The 26397-nt window shown below is 52.4% G+C and overlaps 3 protein-coding genes across 3 annotated transcripts; 1 reads left to right on the top strand and 2 right to left on the bottom strand.

The window, feature by feature from the left end:
• Positions 1-312: 312 nt before the first annotated feature.
• CIMAP3 (ciliary microtubule associated protein 3) lies at positions 313-5866 on the top strand. The gene is made up of 6 exons (XM_084866292.1): positions 313-456; positions 684-826; positions 1696-1791; positions 2876-3006; positions 3691-3808; positions 5310-5866. The coding sequence occupies exons 1-6, from the start codon at positions 384-386 to the stop codon at positions 5409-5411; spliced, it is 663 nt and encodes a 220-aa protein (XP_084722418.1). The 5' UTR covers positions 313-383; the 3' UTR covers positions 5412-5866.
• A 180-nt stretch (positions 5867-6046) lies between these two features.
• Positions 6047-12579, bottom strand: PGC (progastricsin; the record flags this gene model as incomplete). Its single annotated transcript, XM_084866264.1, has 9 exons — positions 6047-6199; positions 6432-6530; positions 7357-7504; positions 7858-7980; positions 9303-9502; positions 10189-10307; positions 10811-10928; positions 11832-11988; positions 12524-12579. The coding sequence occupies 9 exons, from the start codon at positions 12577-12579 to the stop codon at positions 6047-6049; spliced, it is 1173 nt and encodes a 390-aa protein (XP_084722390.1).
• Positions 12580-14545: 1966 nt separating this feature from the next.
• Positions 14546-24836, bottom strand: OVGP1 (oviductal glycoprotein 1; the record flags this gene model as incomplete). The annotated part of the gene is made up of 11 exons (XM_084866507.1): positions 14546-15033; positions 16275-16410; positions 16815-16931; positions 18485-18670; positions 18762-18870; positions 20021-20145; positions 20988-21153; positions 22740-22796; positions 23595-23799; positions 24220-24249; positions 24812-24836. 11 exons carry the CDS (start codon positions 24834-24836, stop codon positions 14546-14548), a joined length of 1644 nt encoding a protein of 547 aa, XP_084722633.1.
• Positions 24837-26397: the final 1561 nt, after the last annotated feature.

Below are 26397 nucleotides of genomic sequence, written 5' to 3'. Positions count from 1 at the left end.
CGCTGCAGCGGCTGCTACTAGTCCCTGATCCCAGCGGCCCCGATTTCCAGGCGTTCTGAGCCCCGTGTCCCCTCCATCCTCAGCACAGCCCCAGGGGCCGACTTTCCAAAGCCCTTGGGCCCATCCTTTACCCCCGCAGCCCCAGGAGTCACGGGTCCAGCAACGCCATCTGCTGCCAGCCCGGCTGCAGGGCCCACACTCCCCTGGGCTTGGGTCCAGGGTCCGGAGGAGGTGCCGGTCCCGCCCTGTGGGTGGCCGGCTTCCAGGGCGGCCCTCCCACCTGCTGCGCAGGCGCATGCGCAGAGCCCGCAGAGGCCGGGCAGGTAGCGTCCATTCCCTTGGCAACGCGGTACACAAAGCGGTACACAAAGCGGTACACAAAGATGCTAACCCCAAAGAAGCACAAGGAGGAAATGCTAACCTCGAAGATGGGCAAGAAGGGCTTCGACAAAGAGGGTGAGGAGGGTTGCGGGAGGGCCGGGGGTGAAGGCTGGGGCGGCTGGGGAGACGAAGTGCAGGGAAGAAAGGCAGTTGGGTCCCCTTCGTGGACCTTGGTCTGGTTTTTACCAAGAGCTCGGCGGCGAGGCCCTGTCCTCTGCTCAGCCTCCCAGTGTCTCCCCGCCCCCTCCCTCTAAGGCACTCCCTCAGATCCCTCCAGCGGCCTTCTCCTCCTCGCCCTGCAGGACGTGTGGTTCAGCCCCCCTTCAACACAGGGGAAGAGAAGAAGATCTTTCCGCAGTTCCACCCGCACAACCTTTTGGGAAACAAGTATCTCCCCCTTCTAGGAGCGCCCCATAGGGGGCCTGGGTGTTACACAACAGACACTGTGAGTATCCACCTTCCCCCCAGGGGTGTCTCCATTCCCCCTCTATTTAAAGATTGCCAAGTTACGCCGGGACGGTTTGGCTCAATGGATAGAGCGTCGGCCTGGGGACTGAAGGGTCCCGGGTTCGATTCCAGTCAAGGGCATGTACCTTGGTTATGGGCATATCCCCAGTAGGGGGTGTGCAAGAGGCAGCTGATCGATGACTCTCTCTCATTGATGTTTCTAACTATCTCTCTGTATAAAATCAATAAAATACATTTTTTTTAAAAACTTAAAGATTGCCAAGTTTAGTGGAAGAAAAAAAGCTACAGAGTGTGTGACCTTCAGGGTCCCCAACAGGAGAAAGTGCCCTTGTGCTCTGCAGCCAGCTGTTAGGGTCAATGTCAGAGGTGACAGGACCACCCCTCCCCCTTCCCAGCCTCCATCCAACACAAGCCTCGGCTTCATGTCGTTAACAGGCTAGTCCCCACGCCATTCCCACCCCCAGAGGCTTGTGGCCAATGCCAGTGACCCACCCGTTAGTCCGAACCTGGGTGGTGCCGGTGTTGGCAGGAGAGTTGGTGAAGTGAGAGAGGATCAGACACGCTTGCATGAGAGCACATCCAGCCCTGCGGTCAGAGGACTGGATTCACGGGAAGGCAGAATGTCACCCGCTCTGCCTGACCCCGGCGTGTTCCCCTGCCACGTGACCTGTTCCGTATGCCCCTGTTTCTATGGGCTTGGGCCACAGAAGCCAAGAAGTCAAGAGAGAGGAACGCTTGCAGAGAAGATTCGTTCTAAGTTCATGCTGTTTTGATGACAATAATGTTCTTCGTGTTTTTCTTTCTTTGTTTTAAATATATATATATTGATATATATTCGACCCAAAGAGGTATGACTGGGCGTACAACCTCTCCAAAACCCCGACCAGTAAGAAAGGATATGCGTTGGGAGCCAGAACAACCATGAGGTTTAAGCCGAATAAGGTGAGACCCGGTTGCATGTGCTTCAATGTCTGTGTGATCCGTGGCGGTGTATGTATTTGGATTGGGGAGCCCAGGGCAGTGTGTGGGAGGTTGCCTAGACAATATGCTCTGAAATTAAAGAAATGTAGACATTTAGGCAAAAGACATTAAGCCTCGCTGAAAAGCTTGGGCTAATGCATTGGGAGTGTGTGTGTGTGTGTGTGTGTGTGTGGTCTGGGAGAGTGAGAAACAATGAGCAGGAGAAGTGGTACCAAATTAGAGTTTCAGTGCTGGCTGAGACACCTGATGCTAAAGTACTGGAAGCTTTATATGCATCAAATTACCTTGTCAATTGAAAAAAACAAACAAACAAACAAACAAACAAACCAGCCCATTCTGTTGTGGTTCAGTGGTTGATCGATTCTGAGCTTAGCCCAGGTGTTGGGCTAAGTCCCCAGTAGAAAGCATGCAGGAGGCAGCCAATCAAAGATTCTCTCTCATCATTGATTCTTCTATCTCTCTCTCCCTCTCTCTTCTTCTCTGAAATAAATAAAAACATATTTTAAAAAAATTCCACCCTGACTGGTGTGGCTCAGTGGGTTGGAGCATCATCCAGTGCACCAAAAGGTTGCCGGGTTCCCAATCACATACCTGGGTTCTCTCCCTCTCTCCCCCTTCCTTGCTCTTAATTCAATAAACATATTCTCCGATGAAGATGGAAAAGAAAACAAGCCCAGCCAGCGTGGCTCAGTCGTTGAGCATCAACCTATGAACTGGGAGGTCACGGTTCCCTCCCTGGTCAGGGCACAGGCCCGGGATGCAGGATGCAGACTCAGTCCCCAGTGGGGGGCGTGCAGGAGGAGGTTGATTTCTACAACCTAAGCAGGATGCATTTTTAGGTGGTTGGACCACACCTATCTTAGTTTTCTACCTATCATAGGTCTGTTTCCAGGTTCTGAGATGGTTAAACCATAGCTGATTCATAAACCAGAAGAGGATCGGTTTGGAGTATGTGTGTGTGTATGTGTGTGTGTGTTACTTATAAGGCTTCACATGTATACCTGTGCGTCACCTTCTAACATATTGATCTTTTTCTTGGAAACAGGATCTGACACCTCACCCAGCCACGTACCAGTCAATAGATCTTCAGGAGGGAAAACAAAAACAAAGTTTTGCTCCATTTAATGTCATGTTGCCTCGATTTGTGAAACGCTCAAAGGACGTGAGTTATCCTGGGTACGTGTCCTCTTTTCTGGGGCACTTCAACAGAAAGCAATAGGAAAGGAAGGACAGGTGCATAACCACTCGTCTTTAAGATTCAGCCTCTTTTGCCTTCCAGATGTCTGGCATCACAGAAGTGTAAACCATAGTGATTTGTTTAATAAATATTCATAAAGGTGCCAGGCAGTTCCGTTGGGTTCCAGAGATGTTGCATTGAACCCATCACATGAGGCTCCTGATTCCTTGGAGCGTACATTCTCGAATCCAGACAGGCCAGGAGCAAGTAAGAAAATAACAGCAGTAAGAAAGAGAGTGGCCATATGATGTTTTAGTCTGACAGTGACACATTCGAGAGTTAGAGGGGACCTTATTAATAACTCTACCAAGACAGTAGCCATAAGCTAAGACTGCCATGAGCCAAGCCAGGCAGAACGGTGACTGATAAAACAGGATGATGATATAGTGCTGAGTGATGGATGGACTGGAGGCTACTTTATCAAGGGTTGTGGAGAGAGGTCTTTCTGGGAAGATGACACCTAATTAGAGAGACTTTACCCGCCGAAGGTGCTTGCCCACCATTAAAAACCGGATCAGTCTGTTGCCTGTTATCAGGGAGTTAGACCTACTTCAGGGTCCGCTGATAGGATTCACCAATAGCCACTGCGTCATAGACATCATGCTGCATGTTTTTACGTCTAGCCCTGACATGTACAACCCGGTGATAAAGCCACCCCCAAAAGTCACCTGGCCAATGAAATTTGGATCTCCAGACTGGGATCAGATTCCACGTCTGCGGAAGAGGACCATAAAAGCTGAGGTAACAACACCGGCTTCTTTAGAACACTACCTGGTTCTTCCGTGGGGCTCCTAACAGGGAGTCTGTGAAGGAGCTTTGGAAAGTCCTGTTCCCCTGAAATTATATGCACAATTTTGTGTGTATATGCATATGGGGATTTGGGGGAAAGTTGTACAATTTTATTAGATTTTAAAAAAAATATTTTTATTGATTTCAGAGAAGAAGGGAGAGAGAAACATCAATGCTGAGAGAGAATCATTGATTGGTTACCTCCTGCATGCCCCCTACTAGGGTTCAAGCCCGAAATCAAGGGCAGCACTAAGGATGTCTAACTGATGTTAGTCCCCCAGGAGCAGGCCTCAGCAGTCAGTCAGACGTCCCCTGAGGGCTCCTAGACTGCGATAGGGCGCAGGCTGGGCTGAAGGACCTCCCCCCAAGTGCACGAATTTCGTGCACCAGGCCTCCAGTCTGTATATGATAGAGGAGGAAAATGAGACTCAGACAGATTAAGTGACTTGTGCAGGCTACACATGAATCTAGATCTAGATCCAGAGGATGATGGGGAAAAAACCCTGCTCTTTCCATCATGTCACTTAAGTATTAGATCACCAGGCGGTTGTAGAGCTTTCTGGTAAGAGCATGGATTCTGGGGACAACTGCCTGGGTTCAAATCCTAGCTCCAGTACTTACTTGATGTATGATCTTGGAAAAGTCCCCTACTTTTTCTAAGCCTCAGTTTCCTTATCTTTAAAATGAGTATAATAATCGATCTGATGAGGTTGTAAAGATTACGTTAAGGTAGAAAAGCATTGAACACAGTTCCTGTAACATAACAAATGCTCAATACATGTTAGCTCTCATAATCCCAAAGGTGCCTTTCATTTCCTAGTGGAATTTTGGATTCATTTCACAAATACTTATTAATTGCCTGATGTGTTAGTATAATTGTGCTAGGGCCTCGAGGTAACATTCAAGACTTGAACATAGAATCTTTGTTTTCAAAAAGTTTACCAGTGAACTCTTAGAGATTTACCAAATTAAAAATAACAGTAATAATAATTCTTAACATGATAGGTAAGTGACAAAGAGTCACTGCACATACAAAAGCCGAGAGAATCAGCCCTGGCTGGGGTGGCTCAGTGGGGTGGGCATCATCCCTTGCACGGAAGGGTTGTTGATGCGATTCCTGATCGGGACACCTGCCTGGGTTGCGAGCTCGACCAATGTTCCACTCTTAAATTGATGTCGCTTTCTGTCTCTCCCTCTCCCTTCCCCTCCCTCATAAATAGATACATAATAAGTAAATAATTTTTTTTTAATGGTAGAATCACGAAGGCTAGATGACTGTGGGGAGGGGGTTGGCTGGGTCACAGCGGCCGCAATGAGCAGCTCTATGTTGCTCAGCCAGGAGGACCCGCGCTCGAGGGCCCTCCTCCGCGTGGGTCTGAGCCCGGGGGCCCTCCTCCGCGGGGGTCTGAGTCCGGGGGCCGCGGGGGTCTGAGCCCGCCGTCTCTCCTTGCAGCTGCCCAGCGACAAGGACTTTAGAAGATACCGGAACCGCTTGGCCTACTTGAGCCTGTTTTACGGTTCCGGAGCCGGGCCTGCCTTCGTGTGCTCCTCCTGAGCACAGCCTCTCCTCCTGAGCACAGCTGCTCCTCTCCCTCGGCCCGGCCCCAGGTGGGCCTCTCCTGGGCCAGCATGGGGCCCAGGGAGGGGCGGGGGCCCCTGCGGACCACGTGAGCGCATCAAGGCCGGTTCTTACTGTACTTGGCCTTCTCGGCACCTATTTGGAATACAAAGGCTTCTTTCTAACGTTCCTAAGTTGGGGACTGGTCTGGTTCGTGTTCTTTTCCAGAAGGGAGAGAGAAGCGTTGGCGTGGTGGGCTGGGAGGGGGTTGACCCGGGCGGAGGCCTCCCGCAGGTCCCACTGCGTCCTCCTGTCTGGGCTGCAGCCAGCTGCGCACAGGCCTGCTCCCCCATGCACACCCCTGGGTGCTCCCCCATGGCTCGGTGAACGAACCCCCGGACATAGCCGCTGCTGAGTTTCATTTAGAATAAACGCCTGAAAGCAGAACACTCACAAAAAGGACATTTTGGAAGGAGCGTCAGAGACGTTCGGAGTCTCCCGGTTTATTCCATGTATTCATTGTGGGAGGTAGGACTGCATGAACAGAAGGGGTCGGGCAGTCTGAAACGGGGCGATGAGCCCACAGCCACGCCAGCCCGGCGGGCGGGGTCCAGACGGCGGCCCCTCACCGTCTAGGCGGCCACGGCGAAGCCCACCCTGTTGCTGGCCATGTCGTAGACCGAGTAGTACTCCTTGAGGAAGACGTCCCCCAGGATCCACAGCGGCTGCCCGTTGGGGGAGGGCAGGTACGTGGCCTCGATGCCCAGCCTGCAGTAGCCGTTGTTCTGAGGGGACAGGGGACACCGGGATATGACCGTTTGCCCTGTACAGACAGACCTCCCGCACCCGGACTCTCCCCTCCCTGCATTCCACAGCACCCTTTGGGGTCCCTGAATTCTTGTTCACCCCCAGCCCTGCCCCGGACTCCCCATAGCTGCCCAGATGTGAGCTGGGACACGGGACAGCTGTAGGCCCCAGCCAGCCAGCCAACCACAGATGCTGGGAGTGACGACATACGTTGAGGACATAGGCGGAGGGAGGCAGAGGGAACTGGGACCCGCTGATGATGAAGGTGATGGTGGGCAAACTCTGCATGGAGTCGCAGGCGACCACGAACTGGGAGACAGAAAAGGCAAAGCTGGAGAGCGCCCCCTGGAGCCCAGATGAAGGGTGGGGCCCCCTTTTCCTGTGTGACTCTGTGCTTGACCGTGCAGCACAGGCTCTCTCAGAGCGAGAACCACAGGGCCTGACTCTCGTCTTTCTTCTGGAATCCTCTCCTTTCAGGCATCTCAGCTCTTAGACTTGGGTTGTATCCATAGGACTATACGAGTTAGGCTCATTCCACAACCATTTCTAAACCCAGAAAGGACAAGTTACAGAGAAAAGGTGTGGGATATCACACATACACACACACACACACACACACACACACACACACGCACACATGCACACACAGCCTGGGGAGCCAGGATTCAGTCTGGGCCCAGTCTCTCGCATACAGGGAGAAGCAAACTAATGATATGTGTGCAAAGAGGAGGAGGGGTGGGGACAGGAGGCTTCTGGGAGTAAACTCCAAAGATGGATTCCTAGTCAAGACAGAAACCCAAGTGGAATGGGAAAGTACATTGTGCCCAATGACACTGCAGCCAAATGACAGCGGCCAGGCCAAGCTGGCGTGTGCTCCTAAGACCTGTGATAACAGCACCTCCCGTAGCCATCGGTCCCACACCCACAGTCTGGATGGAGTCGGTATTACTCACCCCCTTACCCTTCTTTGCATTGAGAGTTCATGCCGTGTTCCCACCCGATCTGTCCCGCCAGGGGCTCAGGGGCCCACCCAGCCCTTCCCCCTCCCTCTGATGGCTCATTGCCTGAGCGCGGGCTCCCGTGTTGAGCCTGCCTGGCTGTGACACAGAGACTCCCATGGCTTCCGGTTACTCACGTCACCATTCTGAGCCTGCTGGGCTCCCGTCGCTTGCAGGAAGGAGCCCATGTACTGCTGGGGAACCGCCAGCAGGAAGGTGCCTGTGTCCACGATGGCCTGGCAGCCCTCGGAGCACCAGCCCGTGGCCTGGTTACCGATGGCAAACCTGAGGGGGACACCAGGACCGAGAGAGTCAGGAGTGTCTGCCGCCAACCACACAGCTCCGGCATCCTGGCTCTTCCAGGAAGCAGCCACCCCCTAACACCCTGCCCACGCGTGCTTCTGTGCCTTTCTGGTCGCAGGAGTGTTGCCCTCAGTCTTGGTCTGGCAAGCCCTCCAGCTCTGGCTGAAAGCTCTTGGAAGGCAGGAACTGGATGCCGGAGTCTAGCTCAGCCTGAGGGTTTGGTGATTCCTCGAGAAAGCCATGCCATGCCATGCCAGCAACAGGAAATGCTGTCATATTAGAGAGACACCCCGTGAGTGTCCCTCATCCACAGGAACTTCTGCTTCTCTACTCACTCCTGGATGGCGATCTGCCAGTACAGTTCCTGGGTGACCGGGGCCCAGACGATCTGACCAGAATACAGCTGGTTGTCCACGCCGCCCAGGATGAGCTCTCCGCCATACTGACGGGTTGGTTGGCTGAAAAGAAACGTAACAAGCATGAGTTTCCATAACACAGATGGGTCAGGTGTTCCTCTCCCTCTTCCCTTCTCCCCTTTCTCCTTCCCTCCCACAGAACGAGGGGGTATTCTTCAGACTTCTCCGGGCTCAAGGTACCAGGGAAAGGGGAATTCTCAGAGAGACACCCGGCTATTCTCAGAAATAATTATCAGAGAATTGGAAACACAGACTATGTTCATAAAGAAGATGGACTTGGAAATCAGGCACCTGGAAAAAAGCTATAAAAGTATCCTGCCTGGGGCAAAGCCCCCTCTGAGAGCACCTGGGATGGCTGACAGAGATGCTACGGCTGCCGGGATGGGGGTGCTTCTGTCGTGGCCAGGGGGGTCACCAGGTAATTCTGAGAGGATTGGGGTCTGTTGTGTTCACGACCCTGCACCTGCCAGTCATAGACTAAAGGCATTTGGACTTCAGGTTCCCTGAGGATCATGTGTGTAGGGAAAAAAAGCAGGGAGTGAAGCGTGTCACAAAAGTTCAAGGCCAGACAGAGAAGGAAAAGCACTGGCTTTCACATCAAGATTTACACCCACATTGGGGGGTGGGGGTGTGTGGCTTTCTTAACATTCACAACTTGTTTGAGCTGCTACTTCCTCACTGAACAAATGAGGCCAACAACAGGATTTGTAAGATGTCGTTTGAAGTTCTTGTTGCTACAAGAACCCTTCACAAAGCCAGAGATGCCGTTATAATTATCATTTCATTATTGTTCACTGGTCAATGGCACTTGTGCTGTAGCTCCACAGTTATGCTGACTGCTCACAGCAATCTCCAGATTTACTGGATAAATATTGAGGGACTACTTATTTTTTAAGAAAAGAGTCATTGTAGCCGAAACCGGTTTGGCTCAGTGGATAGAGCGTCGGCCTGCGGACTGAAGGGTCCTGGGTTCGATTCCGGTCAAGGGCATGTACCTTGGTTGCAGGCATATCCCCAGTAGGGGGTGTGCAAGAGGCAGCTGATTAATGACTCTCTCTCATCGATGTTTCTAACTCTATCTCTCTCCCTTCCTCTGTAAAAAATCAATAAAATATATTTTTTAAAAAGAAAGAAAAAAAAGAAAAAGAGTCATTGTATAGTTTATGGCCACAATTCAAAATTTTTCCAGTGCGTTTAAAGCAAAATTCCCCCAAAAAAATGTGTTTATAAAATTTCAGAAATGCACAGCAAATTGTAGTCCCTGAGCCAGAAAACTCTGCAACCTGAACTCTGCCTGATGCTGAGTTGTCCAAGGCCCCTAGGGAGCCCATTTGCTGACCTCTTCCCGGGGCCGGACCTCTTACCGCGAGAAGTAGAAGCTGAAGATGGGCTGGCTGAGCTGGCCCTGCTGCAGCATCCCCTGCATGACGGTGGGGGCCTTGCCCACCGCCATGTTGGGGTAGGCCATCCCCAGGATGCCATCGAAGTCTGAGTAGTAGAAGGGGTTGTTGGGCTCATTCTCGCTCAGGCCGAACTCTTGGTTCTGGACGACGATGTTCTGAACCTGGGCCGAGCAGACAGAGCAGCTGAGCGACTCCACGGGGACAGAGCCTTCCCGGGCGGAGGTGCCCGGGCCTGGAACCTAGACCGTGTTCTGGGAAGAGACGCTGGCCTCGTTCATGCTGAGCTCACTCCTGGGCGTGGGTGCGGAAGGTGAAAGAGCAACAGCGCCACCCAACCACGTATGTCTTAGGAAAAGGGGTGTGGGTGCTGGGGAGGCAGAGGCGGCTGTTTTCTGGAGTTCTGGTTCCCATTTCCGTGGACAGCGACTGGTTTTCGATTGCGCAGCCCACGTGCAAACACAGCAGAGAAACTATGGGTGTTAGGCATAAAAACACAAGAAAACAGTGAAAGGACGGATCTTCAAATAACCAAGGTGAAGCTGCGGGGAGGAGGAGGCGGACGCCCTGTGTGGTGGCAGAGGGTAGGGGTGAAGAGCCGGGAACAAAGTCACAAGAAGACACATGGCTTCAACACAGCACTGAGGGCTTTCTGCAGCCCGGCCTGCTGTGGAGGCCACGCCTGTCTCGGGAGGAAGGCTGAAGGGGGCGGCCTCGGATGCCTTTTCCAACCCTCAGCTCTTGGGAAGGTTTGGCCTAAACTTGTAATCGTGGATTTCTCGGGGAGCTCAAGGCTTTAGAGATGGGAGCCAAAGCACAGAACCTCGGAGGCTGTGAGAACGTCACTCACGGTCACAGTGTCATAGCCCAGGACCACACTCAGGCTGCCGCTCCCGTAGGACAGGGTGTAGGTTTGCCCGTTGTTTCTGAAGGTGGAGGACAGGCTGGGGTTGAACCTGTTGTGGTTGGCTGTGGAAAGACAGAATGAAATAGTCGCATCACGCACCGCTTTCCAGAATGCTTGGAGGAAACATACCCTCAATGGCTTCGGGTCATCAGACACTAAGTCTGGGATGGGGCTCAGCCTCGGATCCTTCACACTATAGACAAACTGTGTTCACCCAAAAAAAGTCTGCCCCCTTAGGCAGCAAACATTGCCCGAATTCCTTTCAATCCATCATTCCCTGAGGGATGGATCCCTAAAAAATGTCAGGGATTCTGGCCCACTGGAGAGAGAGGAGGGAAAGGGACGATGCAGAAAGATGGGGAAGTTTTAGTCTAGGTCTGTGCCTCTCTCCAAAACTGTTGGCAAGACTGAGGGCAAGATTTCTAGAGGTTTCTAATTTAAGAAGGAGGAGATTCATGGGTATGCACCAAGAACTCCGCACTTGACATCATAACCTGGGTCAATCCTGACTCCGCCCCTCACTCAGCTCCCAACCATGGCCGGGGTGGCATGGTGGTATACTCACAGCAGGCCTGGCTCTGGCAATAGGTGGAGGGCACCCACAGGTTGGAAGAGCCCGTGTCAAAGAGGACGAGGAAGTTTTGGGGTGGTGTCCCCACACTTATCTCCCCAAAATAGAAAGCCTGCAAAGAAAGGTTTGTCACCCTCATTCCGCAGTTTAGCCTTGTCCGAGGGGTGGGGAAGAAGCTGACCCACTGGGAGTCCCATTTTGCCCAAATCATTCCCTAGGGGAATAAGAGGCTTCTCCCATGATTTTCCCACCCAATGTGGGACTCCCTAAAGTGGCTTCCAGCTCCGGTGCTCTGTGTAATATCTTACTAAGAACCGTCCACTGGACACCAGTAAGTCAAGCTGCCCTGAGCAGACATCTTAGCCTCAAGAACATTCTAATACTTTCTCTGGACACCAGTGTATCTTTCCAAAGGGAGCGATTTCCCCTAGTGGCCTTGCACATGTTTTCCTTCTTTTTTTTAAAAAAAAATATATACTTTTGTATTGACTTCAGAGAGGAAGGGAGAGGGAGAGATAGAAATATCAATGATGAGAGAGAATCATTGATCAGCTGCCTCCTGCACACCTCCTACTAGAGATCAAGCCCGGAACCTGGGCATGTGCCCTTGACTGGAATCTAACCTGGGACCCTTCAGTCAGCAGGCTGATGCTCTATCCACTGAGCCAAACTAGATAAGCACGTGTTTTCCTTCTTTTTCCTTCAGCTCATGACTAGGACTTCCCTGGGATCTCTCCATTGAGTTGAAGATTACCCCTATAAGTCTCTTTACCATATAAATGGGGCTTTGAGAGATGAGCCAGTAATGAAGTAATGAGAGAAAAGGGGAAAGGAAAGGGAGCTAATATAATATCCTATTGGGTACTACCAAATCATAACTTATTTTGATACTTTCCATAGGAAAGTGAGACTTGGGTTTAGTAATTAGTCCAAATCAGAGCTAATGGGGGGTATAAGTGAGTACTTTTAAATGGTTATCAGCCCAGAGGATGGACACCCCTCCACCTGCACTCACATCCAAGTAGTTAGTGATGGGCTCATAAGCAACAGCATCGTTGTTGAAATGATACTTGGCAGCTGGGTCCTCCTTTCGGTGGTTCTTTAGGAACTTCTCCAGGACTCCCTTCTCCTCCATTGTCTGGCGGATAGACTTGCCTTTTTTAAGAATGATTCTGCAAAGAATAGGGTTTTTAAAAAAATGAATGAGCTTCACCTTGCCCTCTTAAAGCAACCTCTTCAATAATCTGACCAGGAGTTTTCAAATCTCTTCAGGACTCTCTGCTCAAGAAGAGCGAGGCACAGGAAATCCTCCTGGATTTTAGCAAGTTCTAACCACGACAGTCATTCCTGGATTCCCAGCACAGAAACACACTTCATAATATTTGAGAATAACTGTTTCTACCCAGTGCCTGCTGTAAGCTTGGAATAGGGATTGTCCATTCTTCTAAGCCAACAAAACACTCAACCCACTCTTACGTACATATGTGTACACACACACACACACACATACACACACCGTCCATCCATCCATCCATTCATCCATCCATCCATCCATCCATCCATTTCAAGTCTTGGCCACAAGTGGGAGTTCAGTTCGAGGTACAATCTGACTGCCTCTCCTAGGGTCCTGCAACCCTTTGTTCTTCCCTAGCTTGTCACACTCCCTTAGAGCTGGAATCCACAGTGAGGCCGAATCCCCATACACACCTTTCCACACCCTCTGAGAGGTGTAGGCAAACCAAGACCAAGACCAGGATCTTCATGGTGCTGATGTTCACCAACACACAGGACACAGTGACAGACCCAAGTGTTGGAACGCACAGCGGCAGGTTGGGTCCCTCTCTTATACCCTGGTCTCCCTGCCCTTTTCATCTCCAGGCACCTGGACGTTTCTGCCTTTGTAACAGCCTGTTCCCCTGTGCTTCCAGGGATTCTGTTTGTTTTTCCCTTTGGCAAGCATGAAGGACTTTATCTCCTCTGTGGTCTGTTTAAAGAGCCATTAGTGGCTTTGCTGATGGAATCTAAAGATTAGGGTGTGATAACAAATGCAAAGTTTACTGGAGACAAAGGATCCCAGTGCCCGTGTCTACTGGGAAGTGGGTGCTGGCGACTTCTGCCAGAACAACGGAACAGTTTGCTCTCTAGCTTCAAAGGGCATGCGCTCTTTTGAGATTTACAGTCTATACCCTACCCTTCTTTTTCCTCCTTCTTCCTCTGATCAGTCCCGTCTATAGCTTTTCATGGATCATATTCGCTCCTTATTTTCAACGTCTCAGTTCACAAATTAGCTAACATGTATTGAATGCCCACTCTATGCTCACCTCCGTAGTGAGCTCTGGAAGTGCAAAGACAATTAAGAAATGGCCCTGGTGTGCAAATGTCTGCATTCCTGCTAAAATGACCTACATATAATCAAATGACCCCCATTCCCATGATCATATGGTCAATAAATGGTAGAGGTGGGACTAAGTCTTGGTGTGTCTGAACTCAACCTCTCCCTAACCACAGCCTCCTCCTCTGAGCCTGGTGTATGGAGACTCTCAGCTTCAATGTGCATGAAATTATCAATTTTAAAGATAGCAACAACAAAAAGATTTATATTTGCTTTCCCTTTTTTTGTAGAAAGGTATTTCATTTTATGGGGGGAAATACATTTTATTTTATGGGGGGGCAAATTTTTTTTTTTCATTCATTTGCCTACAATGATCAAGTTTTCTTCTGGTCCACGTAAAAAAATGTAACCCTGTATGGTGCTGCCACCTGTTGGCAGTATTTCTGACTTTAAAAAATCGTGGGTTTTTTTTGAAAATTCAAATTAGAAAGTAATGAAAGTTCATAACATTTTCTCCTCAGCTCACTTTCCTGAGTGTAGACAACTGTACCTGTTCATTAGTCATGCCCGCTGAGCCTGCGCCCTGCCCCTCTCCCACCCATGTCAATCCGTCAAATCGTCACCTTGCCGGTGGTTCCTAAGGCTCCCACCTATCTGTGCCTCAGTCTCTTGTCACACCCTAGACTCTTTCTTCAACATTTATCAATTGACATTCTATTTTAAGGATGGATCAGCTGTCCCTTCTTCACCATATTTAATTTATTTATTCATCAATAGTGTATGAACTCAAAATATTTACTTTATTCTATGGGTTAAAATTATTATTATTTTGTTGTGCAAATTGTCCCAATTTTGGCCATTTAGAACTCTTTCAGGGTGGCCTTTGAGTCTCTCTGACATGGCCTCATTGATTTTTGAGTACTTCCTTACTTTATGGAATCATAAGATATTCTAGTCTTTTTGTGTGGAAGGAGAAAGGAAAAAAGGGAGAGTGGGAGGGAGGGAGGGAGTCACATCAAAGAACTCGGATGGATTTTTTGCTTCTGGTTTATTCAACAGTGAAGAGATTAGCTCACTGTGGCTTTGGGGCCTGCTCGGCCCCATGAATGGTCTATGAATGGTCAGGCACAGGAGGCTTCTGCCAGGTGACCTGGAAGAGAAGACAAGGGCTTTCCCCAGTGTCTGCCACCAACAGAGCGCAGGCTCCTTGATCCACAGCGGAGTTTCCTGTCTTTAGAGAGAGAGGACTGGTTGAAAGGATCACTGAGTTGACAGAATGGTTTCCATCAACGGAAACAAATGGGGTCACCAAGGCAAAAGGAGTGTCCTGGGAGCTGGGTGACAGGTCAGAGGGTAGCATCCTGTTCCAGCTTCCATCTAAAGAGCGAAGTAACCTATCAGGGGTCTGTGTCCACCTCCGATGTCCAGTGCTCTCCTCTTAGAGTCTTGGTCTTCCCCTCGGGGGTGACAGTCATCTTTCCCAGAGGGATAATCATCTCTGCAGGTGCTGCAGCCCTCCTTCTACGGGCCTTGATCTTCACTCCAGGGGTCTCAGTCTGAAGATGCCCAGGGGTTACAGGCATCTGTTCAGGGGTCACAGAGGTCCTGGTCTTTTCCCCAGGGGTCTCAGTCTTCCCTTGTAGCACTACAGTGTGCTTCACAAAGGATGCAGTTCCCCTTGTAGGGGTCACGATCCCACCTCCGGGAGTTGTAGTCATATTTTCAGTGTTTCTCTGGGTCTCAGTGGCCACACCCTCTCCTCCTGAGAGCGAAATCCCCGAAACAGTGGGCAGTGCCTTGGTCACAGTCAGCCTTCCAGGGCCAGTGCTTGAAGAACTCATAGCAGACGAGGGCCAAATTTTTGGTGAAAAAGTTGAACTGGACTCTACAGAAAATCATCAGAAAAAGATGAGAGTCCTATCCCTTCCTTCCCACCCCATAACTACTAGCAGGGCTAGCACCACTCCAGGGCGGAAGTACCTGCTCCCCAAATCCAAACTTGGAGGATCCCACAATGCATGTACTTGAGGACACAGATAAAATCCCACCACATGGAAGCTCTGCTCCCCTAACCCATCGTGTTAACATGATCCCAGGTGCCCATGGGCCCTCAGGGGATTTGTTAGATTCCTGGTGAATGACCCCAAGAAGTAGCCTGCCAATTCTCTGTCCTTGAGCTGTCACTCTGACCTCTCTGGCAGCACCTTCAGCAAGACCTTGTCCCCCATGGCCTAGTTCGTTACTTGTTGAGTTCTCAAGGATAAACCTCCTCTGTCCCCCAATGTAGGAGGCACCAAGAGCAGCATTGAGGTCAAGAAAGCTGCTCTGGCCTGGCCAGTGTGACTCAGTGGTTGAGCATCAACCCATGAACCAAGAGGTCACTTGTTCAATTCCTGGTCAGGGCACATGCCTGGGTTGTGGGCTCCATCCCCAGTAGGGGGCATGCAGGAGGCAGCCGATGGATGATGTTTCTCTCTCATCGATGTTTTCATCTCTCTATCCCTTTCCCTTACTCTCTCTAAAAAGCAATAAAAACTATTTTAAAAAACAGAAAGAAAGAAAGTTGCTCTGGACAGTATATCATAAAGAATCAGGTCAGAGTCCCGTCTGCACCACTGTATAGCTGTGGTACCTTTTTGAGCCCTAAGCTCCTTATCCATAAAATGAGGACTATCAACTATCAGCCCTAGCAACCATCAATCCCAGGCCATCTCCTAACTGCCAGGGAAGGCTCTCCTATCAAAGAGATAGCTAAAGAAATCTAATTTCCTCTGGCCCTTGGCCATGAAAGCAGGAGATAAAATAGAGACATAAACTAACAGATACTGAGTACTAACTATGAGCCAGCACAGATTCCATTCCCTATCTCATCCGGTTCTTATAATAATGCCAGGAGCATAAGGACGATTCCCATCTACCAGATACAGAAACCAAGCTCAGAGCGGTCCAGTGGAACATACATCCAAACCAAGATTAGAAAACAGATTGGCCTGAGAATAACCAAAGCTCATTCTCTTTTCTCAACGTCGTGTTGCCTCACCAAAGCCTTTAGATCTAACAGGAGGGACCCACCCAGGGCCTGCATATACAACCTCCGACCCCAGCTTCCAGGTCATGGCTACTCACCAGCCTGTAACAGGAGGTTCTTTAACACAGAGACCAGGGGGAAGGGGCCGGTGCCACAGAAAGTGCCCCCGACGTCGTCCAGGTCCAATGTCCATACCATGGCCCCCCCGTAGTGCTCTTTCTTTAGGAACGATGCCTGCAAAGGAGTGGTCAGTCAACTTGCTACCCTGGCTGCCCTCCAGATGGAACACGATGGTAGAAAAGCAGAAGATGGACTCCCGGGAGGCCAGACAGCAGGATGGGGAGGCGTATAGCCTGTGCTTGAATCTACCACTTTTTAGCTATGGGATCTTGAGAAACTGAGATTTCTTCTCTCAAAAGAAGAGAGTTAGGTTATATGGAATTAGGAAACCCCATTTAGTTCAGGTATGCCTAAAACTCACCCAACATCGTTACCCTGGCATTTTCATCCTCCACCCAGTGGATGCAGATGCACGCGCGCGCGCACACACACACACACACACACACACAGCACAGACCAGGGCCTTGGGCAGCCAGATGGAAACTATATGCTGGATCAAGAAAGAACCAAGGCCTCACCTTGTGCCTGAAGCTGTTGGCGTCATCATAGCCGACCCACTCCTCCCCCGTGTAGGCATAAGGGACAAGCTGATGTTCAATCCAGCACTTCTGCGCTCTCTGGAGAAAGGAGCAAACCTGCCAGGGGATCGCAGGTTGGTTCTGTGAAGGGCCATGGAGAGAAGCACCAGCAGACACGCTGTTCCTTGCCCAGGAACAAAGGATTCCCCACGGGGAGTGAGAAGAAGGGTGTGGGGAAGCCAATCAGGCAGGACCTCCATCTATTCTGCGTCAATTCCTGCTATTACACATTCCTTCCTCTAGTGTCCATGATGGAAAAGAAAGAAAGAGAACCAAAGTGGATGGATGACTTCCTTAAGAAACCTTTCTTGGGTTTGGTAAATAATGCCAATGCCAATGTACCAAAAGTAGCACACCTGACCTTGACCAAACCTGTTCTGTTTTCAAAGATTTTTCATGAACAAGTCTCTCTTCTGTTCATTAGAAATTAGGATAAACTACCCCAACTAGGTAGTTATCAAACTAGTCTTTGAACCTCTGATGAGTTTCAAGTTCTCAAAGGCAACGAGAAGTCAGTTGTTGCAATCAATCCAGAAAACATTCCAGCAGGTCAGCCCAGAGCAAAGCCTGGAGAGACACGGGCCCTGCCGCTACTACTTAAGGCAAAGCTGTAACTCCTTCTGGCACCCTGGCACTTTCTGTCCTGTCCTCTACCTGGGAGCTCCTTCCCGCCCTGTCCTTCCTGCCCAGCGGGATTCTACCTGTTCCATAAGACCCTTCCTGATCCTATAGCCACACACACTGTGCCTCTCACGGCCTTCTCTTGGGTGTTACATCCCCTTGGGTCTTTTCGTCTCTTCTCCACAAAACAGCAAGCTTTGCTGAGACTGGGATTAAAGAAGTGGAACTGGGGTAGAGAAGGAAGAGAATGTGGTAGAGGATATTTTTGGAATCGCTTCAAAATGATCTCGTAGTGGGGATGGAGTCAGGGAGCGGAGATGAAACGATTGGCCAGGAGAGGTTAATCAATGAAACAGGGTGAGGGATGTGTGGTAGTGGCGTCAGGGAGAGGAGGTCACACTATTCTTTTACTTTGCAAATGTTTGAAAAGCCACATAGAAAGCAAATATTAATTATATTTAGGCCATATAGGAAGTCAGGATTGTTGTGTGTGACATTTAAGATTCTTTTTAAGAGTGAAATATCTGCCAAAATCGGTTTGGCTCAATGGATAGAGCGTCGGCTTGGGGACTGAAAGGTCCCGGGTTCGATTCTGGTCAAGGGCATGTACCTTGGTTGTGGGCATATCTCCAGTAGGGGGTGTGCAAGAGGCAGCTGATCGATGTTTCTCTCTCATCGATGTTTCTAACTCTCTATCCCTCTCTCTTCCTCTCTGTACAAAATCAATAAAATATATTTTTTTAAAAAAGAGTGAAATATCTGCCCCCCTTTATTCAGATTCCACCTCGCCCCTCATCCCTCACAAAGGACTCAGCTAACTCCCCTGGAGAAAAAGAAACAACCCCAGAGAGTGGCTTTCCCCTGCCCCAGGAAACTACCTCTCCTTCCTGTCTGTAGCCCTCACCCTTCCTTTGCCCCTTGACCTTACTCTTGCCCAGGCCGCAGGTGGCGAAGCCTTAACTAGCATACAGAGGTCCCTGTCCTGTCACCTCATAGTAAGCCAAGAAGCCGGGCTGCCTGGTGTACTTCCCTGGAGAGGCAGGTCCCACAGCTTCCGCCTGCAGCCAATGCTCAGAGTCCTTGAGGAGGCGAAATGTCCGCCCATAGGTGGGGAACCCCACGAGAAGCTTCTCGGAGGGGGCGCCCAGCTTCCGCCAGTAGTCCATGGCTTGTGCCTGCACGTAGGACATCACAAACCCTCCTGTTACTACGGCCTGGGCTCCAGGGCAGAGATCCGGCTGCCTCTGAGACCTTCCCTTCTCTTACCACAGATTTGGGGTCTCCTGGCTGAGAGAGCAGGGGGCTGTTGTGCCCTGTGAACTCTTCCCAGCTCCCATGTAGGTCGAAAGTCAAGACATTGATGAAATCCAGGAGCCTGTAATGAGCAGGAGGAGGAAATGTGTATTCGGGTTGAGCTAGCTTAGGTGTTTAAGTCAGATCATCACTGCACTAACTAGCCAACTAACTAGCTAACTCGCTGTGCGGTGGCCACCCAAGCTTCCTAACGGGCCTGCCCATACTGGGCCATCCACTTAAGATACTGCCACTAGAACAAATTACTAGACAGGGACCACTGTGCCTGGGGACCGATGCCATCCTGAGCATCCTGTATCCATGGAAACAGGAAAACAAAGGCAGTTGGGCCTGACACACATACTAACAGGTCTGCAGAACCTGACGTGAGTAAAGCAATACTGTCCCACAGCAGCGAGAGGGCTTCTGTCCGTCTGCAACTCCAGGGACGTTGAAACCCACCTCATCCGGAAAGCTGTCCTAGTGGCCAAGTGTTACTGAGCCCTTACCAGGTCGCTGGTGTAAGGGTTTAGGTGGCTTATCTCATCTCATTTCCATCAGCCAATACTCCAAGTACCGCCACTGTCTCCGATTGAAAGCTGAGAAACTGGGACTGGGGTGGCTTAACCAGTTTGCCCAAGGACACCCCGCTGGTGCAGGCAGGACCCTCAGCCCTGCCTGGCTGTCAGACTGACGCACTCCGCGCCCCCTGGGTGTCCCACCCTCCCGCTCACGCTGAAACCACACCCTGGTGTAACCACTCCCAGAAGCACCCCAGCATCTGCCTCCGTTTCCCTTCTGTAAACGCTCAGGTCTTGACATCTGAGCGAATGAGTCCAGAGCTGGCCCGTTCAGGAGGAGGAGTTACGAGCTATTCTTGGTCTGGCTGCTCTGCAAACTGGGCCCGCCTGGGCCTGCACAGCCTTCGTTCTGTGTCAGTGGCTGGTACTCAGAGGCTCTCAGGGCCAGCCACCTGCCAACAGCCAGTGTCCGCAGTGTCCTCTGGTACAGCAGAGGCCGGGCTCATGGGACTCTCTCCCTGAGACCTGGCAAGGGGGCTACCCAGAGACGCTCCCCACGATGATGTGGGGGCTGGTACCACACCACCTCACTCTGACTCCTAGGAAGCTGGGCTCATGGAGCTGATTCTCATCCCCACCCCGGGCCTGGGGTCCGAGCTCGAAACGCCTCCTACCCTTCAAGGTGCCCCCCTCCGAGGCGGCCCTGCTCACCTTCCCAGACAGGGCACGTCGTAAGCCGACTGGATGATCTGCGGGTCCCCAGAGACGGCAGCCGAGAGCAGCAGCCTTGGACACGTGGTGAGCTGGGCCTCCTTCTCGAAGGCCAGCAGCAGCTCCTGGGACGTGAGAGAGGGAGACGCAGAGAACCAGGCCAAACGGTCAGGGAGAGAGGACACCGCTCAGGAAGCCTCTACAGACAGAGCCTGGACCAGGCTCTGGAAGCAGAAAGGTGGGTCAGCGGCAGTCCCTGTCCACAGGCCCTTAGAGCTCAGTGATTGCACAGAGCGGCGGTTCTCCACCTTCCTAACGCCGCGGCCCTTTCACACAGCTCCTCCTGGGGTGGTGGCCCCCAGCCATAACATTATTTTCGTGGCTGCTTCATAACTGTCATTTTGCTACTGTTAATGAATCATAATGTAAATACCTGTGTTTTCCGATGGTCTTAGGTCGCGACCCACAGGTTAAGAACCACTAGCAGGGTCACCTATGGCCATGGGAAAACACAGATATTTACATGACGATTCATTAACAGGATGAAAATAATTTTCATGAAAATAATGTTATGGTTGGGGTCACCACCACATGAGGAGCTGTATCAAAGGGTCGCGGCATTAGGAAGGCTGAGAACCACTGGCACAGAGGGTGGCAGGCAGGCTCTGGAGCCAGGGGTCGGACCACCTGCCGGCAGGAGCCCAGCAAGCTGCCCAGAGAAGGCGTCCCCGGGGCGGAAGGCCTGGGGCCAGCGCTGGCTACGACAGAGCAAGAGCCACAAGAGCCACTGCGGGTCACCGGCCCCGCAGCTCTTTGGCACCCCACCTCTAGGGTAGTGGCAGGAAAGGAACATTCCCTGACCGCTCTCCTGCCCTAGCCCTGGGCCGCCTGCTCCTCCTGGGCCACGAGCCCACCTGTGACCAAAGCAGAATCGTTTCCAGATCGGGAGCTGCCCGCCAGGCCTTACTTGAATCAGGAAGAGGAAGTTCCACCGGTCGTGCGTGGGGCTGCCTCTCTGCCCGGGGTACAGGAAGCAGAGGTCCAGCCCGTCGAAGCCGTGTGTCCTCAGGAAGGACACGGCCGAACTGATGAACTTTTCCCGGGTGGCGGGTGTGGACAGCATGGCGGTGAACCTGCGGGCAGACGGGGAGGGGCGGGGGGCAAGGAGCTCTCTGTAGAACCATGACCTCCTGTAAGGTGCCTTGGTCCCTCTCCCCAGGAAGGGCACGGGGAGGTGGCTGGAGGAGAGGAAGGCAGGTCTTTGAAAATCTCAAACCGTCTTCCAATTCCTTCCCAGTCCCAGGGCTGAGTACCCAGGCACGGAGATTTGGACAGACAGCGCCCGCCTGGGGTGGAAGGCGGGCTCAGCATCAACGGCTGCAGAAAACACGGTGCCCACAGGCCAGGCCCTCTGCCCCTGCTGTGCCCTCCTGGGGAACTACTCAATCCTCACCACCCGTCCTCCCTCGGACATTCTCTCCCTGGCCTGCCTAAGGGAGGGAACCCGGGCCAAGGGCCAGCTTGTCCACAGAGATCTCGGAGCTGATGGGGGCCTGGCCCGCAAAACGTGGTCCCAGAGGCCCAAACTCTTTAGGGGGTCTGGCCTCTCGGCTCTTTCGTTCATTGGCTGTTCGATGATGTTCTATTTTTTTTCTTCTTCGTTGTTGAAAAACTAATTCATGGGAGTTGAACTGTAAGCAATTCTGGGCTACTTCTGTGTGCATTGGTTGACACAGCCAGAGTCAGGGTGAGGCAGGCCACCTCCTAGCCCGGGGGTCACTGAGGAACACCTGCATGAAATGTGGCAGGTTCCTTAATACCTCCCACTCCTGCTCTCTTTTCTGCAAACGTGGGATGCAAACAACCACCCTGAGGCCTCGTGTGTGTAAGCTCCCCGTCCTGCATCTGCAATGGCCAGTGCTCAGAACCTGGCCACAGAGGGAGAGGCGTGGCCACAGAGGAAGAGGCGTGGCCACAGAGAGGCGGGCCACAGCTGGAGAGGCGTGGCCACAGAGAGGGGCGGGGCCTTGGTGGGCGGAGCCAGTTCTCACCCAACATCCCATGTCCTCCCTCCACTGTCTCACTGGTGCATCCTGGCACTCCCAGGCGGCCAGGGCGCCCTCTCCTGCGGTTCTTTCCTCCCAGGCCTCAGCCATGACATTGGGGAACTGCTCCCTCAGGGAACACGAAGGCAGTTTTCACCTGCACGCCGCCTCCTTGGGGGGTGAGGGGCTCGCCGAGCTGCCACCATGTGCCAAGGCCCTAGTGTGGCATTTCATGGATGCTACTTCCTTCCCACACCCCCACACCCGGACAGCCCTCTGCGGTGGATGTTTGTAAGTACCCATTTATAAAGCGGGGACACTCAGGCCCTGTGAGGGTTGGGGTTCCTTCCTCTGGCCCCAAACAAGACTCCTCCCCAGTCTGAGACAAAACCCCTGCCTCTTATGAAGGGTTGGGGGACGATTTTGAGGACCCCATTTTGCCCCTCATTTTCTTCGCCCCCTTTCCCATCACCTGTGAGAACTTCCCTGAGGCTCTCACCCACAGGGAGAGGTCAGGGGGCCCCTGAGTCCGGGGCCAGATCAGGACCTGGGCCGAGTGTCTGCATTAGCTCTTCCGGCTTCCCCGCCTGTCCTGTCCTGGCTCCTACCGGCCTGCTCCACCCTCCCACCTGCCATCACCACCCGGAGAGAAGATGGGGACGGCAGAGTCTCACCTTGCTGTGCCGAAGTTCCAGCCGCCAACGGACAGCAGAGTTTTCAGCTCCGGGTTCCTATGAGGTGGGAGAGGTCAGTGGGCAGCTGCATTCATTGGGGGAACAATGGGAAGTAGGGGTGGGAGGGAGGGGAAGAGATAAGGGCAGGAGGAGGGAAGGAGCACAGCAGGGCACAGGAAAGGGGAACAAAGGAGGAGAGAGGGGGTAACCCACCCACAGGAATCCCCTTCGGGGTTCACAGCTTGGGGATTGCAGGTGAAAGGTGGCAGGTGTTTGTGAAGCATTTGGGATGAAACACTTTAACGGGATAAATTCCTGGAATCCTCCCGCTGGCCTTAAAGAGGGAGAGTGGGGGGCAGCCAAGCCAAGAAGAGCAAGAAGGACATTCGGACAGAGGCAACAGCCACCGCAAAGAAGCAGCTCAGGGTGTTATCAGCAGGGAGCCCCAACTCAGGGACCTTCTGGAGTCCTGCGTGAGGGGAGGCTCAGACCAGAAGAATGGAGGAACGTTGACAAATAACAAAAGGCTTAATTCTTGCCCTTGCTCAGTGGTTAGAGCATCAGCCCATACACTGAAGAGTCCTGGTTTTACAGGTTCGATCCCTGGCCCCGGTTGGGGCCCATGTGGGAAGCTACCAATCAATGTGTGTGTCTCTCATCGATGTTTCTCTTTCTCTCTCTCTCTCTCTCTCTCTCTCTCTCTCTCTCTCTCTCTCTCTCTCTTTTCCCTACCACTTTCCCTCCCTTCCACTCTCTCTCTCTCAAAAAAAAAGGGCGGGGGGGAGGAGGAGTGTCTTAATTCTCGTCCATCTGTAAAATCTGGAAGTACGACCGCCGAGTCCCATATGAATCCACCTCTCCTTGAGCTTGTTGAACTCCGGGTAGAGGATTTTCTCGTCCTGGAGGTCCTTAGCCACCATCTGATTGTCATTCATCGAGGCAAAGGCAAATATCAGGTGGGTGCAGAGAAAAGGGTCCAGGTCACTGGGCAAGACTGAGGCAGGGCTGGGCCGACTGAGTGCCCAGTTGGTGAAATAACACACCAGTTTGTGGGCAGCACCTGGCAAGGGAGAGCGTACATTAGTCGACAAGAGACCGAGGGTGGGGAGGGGGCTCAGCTTCCACAGAGCATCGTGGACACAGCCCCAGAGGCCAGGCCACTGCAATCCCCCCACCCCCGTACACACACACACACACACACACACACACACACACACACACAGACATACACCCCCAGCCACACGGAGCCCCGCTGCTGCGGTCCCAGAAGGAATGGCCTGGGAAATCCTGGTCAGAGCAGGTTTTCGGGTCTGGATCTCAGCACAGACAGGGACGCAAACAGATTCCTCTGCTGAACTGGATTGGGCCGGTGACCCTGCCACAGGACCAGGGCCGGGTGAGGACTCAGGGGACACCACGCAGAGCACGACTCGGCCAGGGAATCGATCTGGCTCCGGAGAGAGGGACTCGGTCTCCTTACCATCCCGGGGTCTCAGCGCCAGAGCCAGCCCTGCGGCAAAGGAAGGAAGGGATGACCCGCACAGTCAGTGCCCGCCCAGGGCTCAGGGCCCAGAGGGAGAGACACACCCAGCTCGCCTCCAGCCCTGGAGAGCGGCCACCGGCCCAGCACCTCGCTGCCCATTTACTTGTCTCTTGTCTCTAAGCTGAGTCAGTGCGGCCAGACCTATCTACCTCCTTCTCACTCTCTGAACACCCCTTAACTACACACAGGCTGGGCGCGGGGACAGCCAGGACTCTCAGAAGTCCCGGGAGAGCTCCAGGCCAGCGCTGCGCAGCCCTGCTGCCGATGGAAAAGCAGTGGCATCCGGGCCCCTCCGTACCAGGATTCCGATTTCACTGGTCCCAAGTGGAAACCAGCCATGAAGTGTTTACCGTGCAGCCAGGTTTGACAGCCACTCCCTCCTTGCTCCTCCCTGGGCCCCTCTGGCCTTTCACTGTGTCCCGTTCCGCTCCCTCCAATCCAGGCCACCAGAGGCCCAGGCTGCCTGCTGGCCCCGGAGGGATGGCAGGCGGAGGAGGCCTGGTCCCTCGGGGATGCGGGACGCACTCACCGACCCACAGCAGCAGCCTCCCCATGGCCACGGTCTGGGAGCTGCGAGGCTAGAGCTCAGGCCCCTTTATAGGGGCGTCCCAGGGACAGCCGTGGGATAGCACCGGACGGCCCAGCTGCTCACGCGCAAAACAGGGACAGTGATGGATGGATGGGCTGCCGCCCAGAGTCACAGCGACCCCAGCACTCCGGTCCTCCCTCTCCAGCTCTCAGAGCCAACAAAGCAAAGCTCCGTCAGAGGGTGAACAAGGAGTGAGTTGGCACCATGAGCCAGGGGGAGGGCAGCCCTTCTTCCTGGTGTTCAGCCCCAGGGACTGAGTGTGCCATCTGGGCACTCCGAGAGTATCTAATACAAGTGATCTAATACAATGGTTTCTGCTCTTAAAGGGCTTCTAGTCTAGTGAATATCCCAAGAACTAGTGAGTCCTTCTTTCTCTCTCTTGGAGAAGTGAGTGTGTGTGTGTGTGTGTGTGTGTGTGTGTGTGTGATCTCTTGCAGCAGTGTGTGTGTCTCTCATCTTTCTTGGATGGGTGCAATGGGAAAAACATGAGTTTTTTGTTGCCTTGAGATGAATTCCTGCGTGGCACCATCACTGGAGCCATTGGAATCCCACCTGTGCACTTATCCCATCCTCCATTCCTTAGGCTCATGGTTGGCAAACTGCAGCTCACGAGCCACATGTGGCTCTTTGGCCCCTTGAGTGTGGCTCTTCCACAAAATACCACGGCCTGGGTGAGTCTATTTTGAAGAAGTAGCATTAGAAGAAGTTTTAAAAATTTGACTCTCAAAAGGAATTTCAATCATTGTACTGTTGATATTTGGCTCTGTTGACTAATGAGTTTGCCGACCACTGCCTTAGGCCATTGCTCACCTCAGTCAGGAGATAATTAAGCCTCTGAGAGCAACTGTGGATCAGGCTTGGCAACTGCACTGTTGGTTAGGTGACTCCTGGTGTGGCTTCTAATCTGGGACCTTGCTCTGAGTTGTTGCAGTTTCTAGCCCATGTGTCCTCATTCTTGTTACTAGGTCTCTGCTTTGATTTCTCTTCCTGATCTACATGCTGTGGGCCCTTCAGTTGTTTCCTAGGACATGGGTCCTCCCTCAGTCTTGCCAAGCTTCTGGGGCCTTATTGACTGTCTTTGAAGACCTCCTTGATGTAAAATGCCTACCCCTCTCTTCTTTTGAGCCTCCCCTCACCACCAGCACCACTCTCCTCCTCTCCCCCAGCCCAGGTTCCACATCACTGAGATTTCACACTCGGTTTATGCCCTCCTGCACAGCCTCCTGCCGGGGGCACTGGCTATTAATGCCGTACCCATCACAGCGCCCTGTTTGCCTATCTCAATCTCATTCACCTGCGCCAGGGCCACTCCTTCGGGCTCCTGTTCTGTTGCAGTGGGCAAGGCTGGAAAGCAGACCTAACCATTTCATTCCCCCAGAAGGGACTGATAACGCCGAGGGAAATGCCAAGATCCAACAATGGATGCCCAGGAATGACCTCTGCTTCACTCAGGGATGACCGTGCCAAAGAGTGGGAGACTATGCCCCTCGGTGGACAGCAGATGAATAGTAAGAAGCTGAATGGGT

Source organism: Pipistrellus hanaki (assembly GCF_964339955.1).
Source record: "Pipistrellus hanaki genome assembly, chromosome: 18".
Lineage (NCBI taxonomy): Eukaryota > Metazoa > Chordata > Mammalia > Chiroptera > Vespertilionidae > Pipistrellus > Pipistrellus hanaki.
Note: the sequence above shows the minus strand (reverse complement) of the source record. Positions and strands in the feature narration are given on the sequence as shown.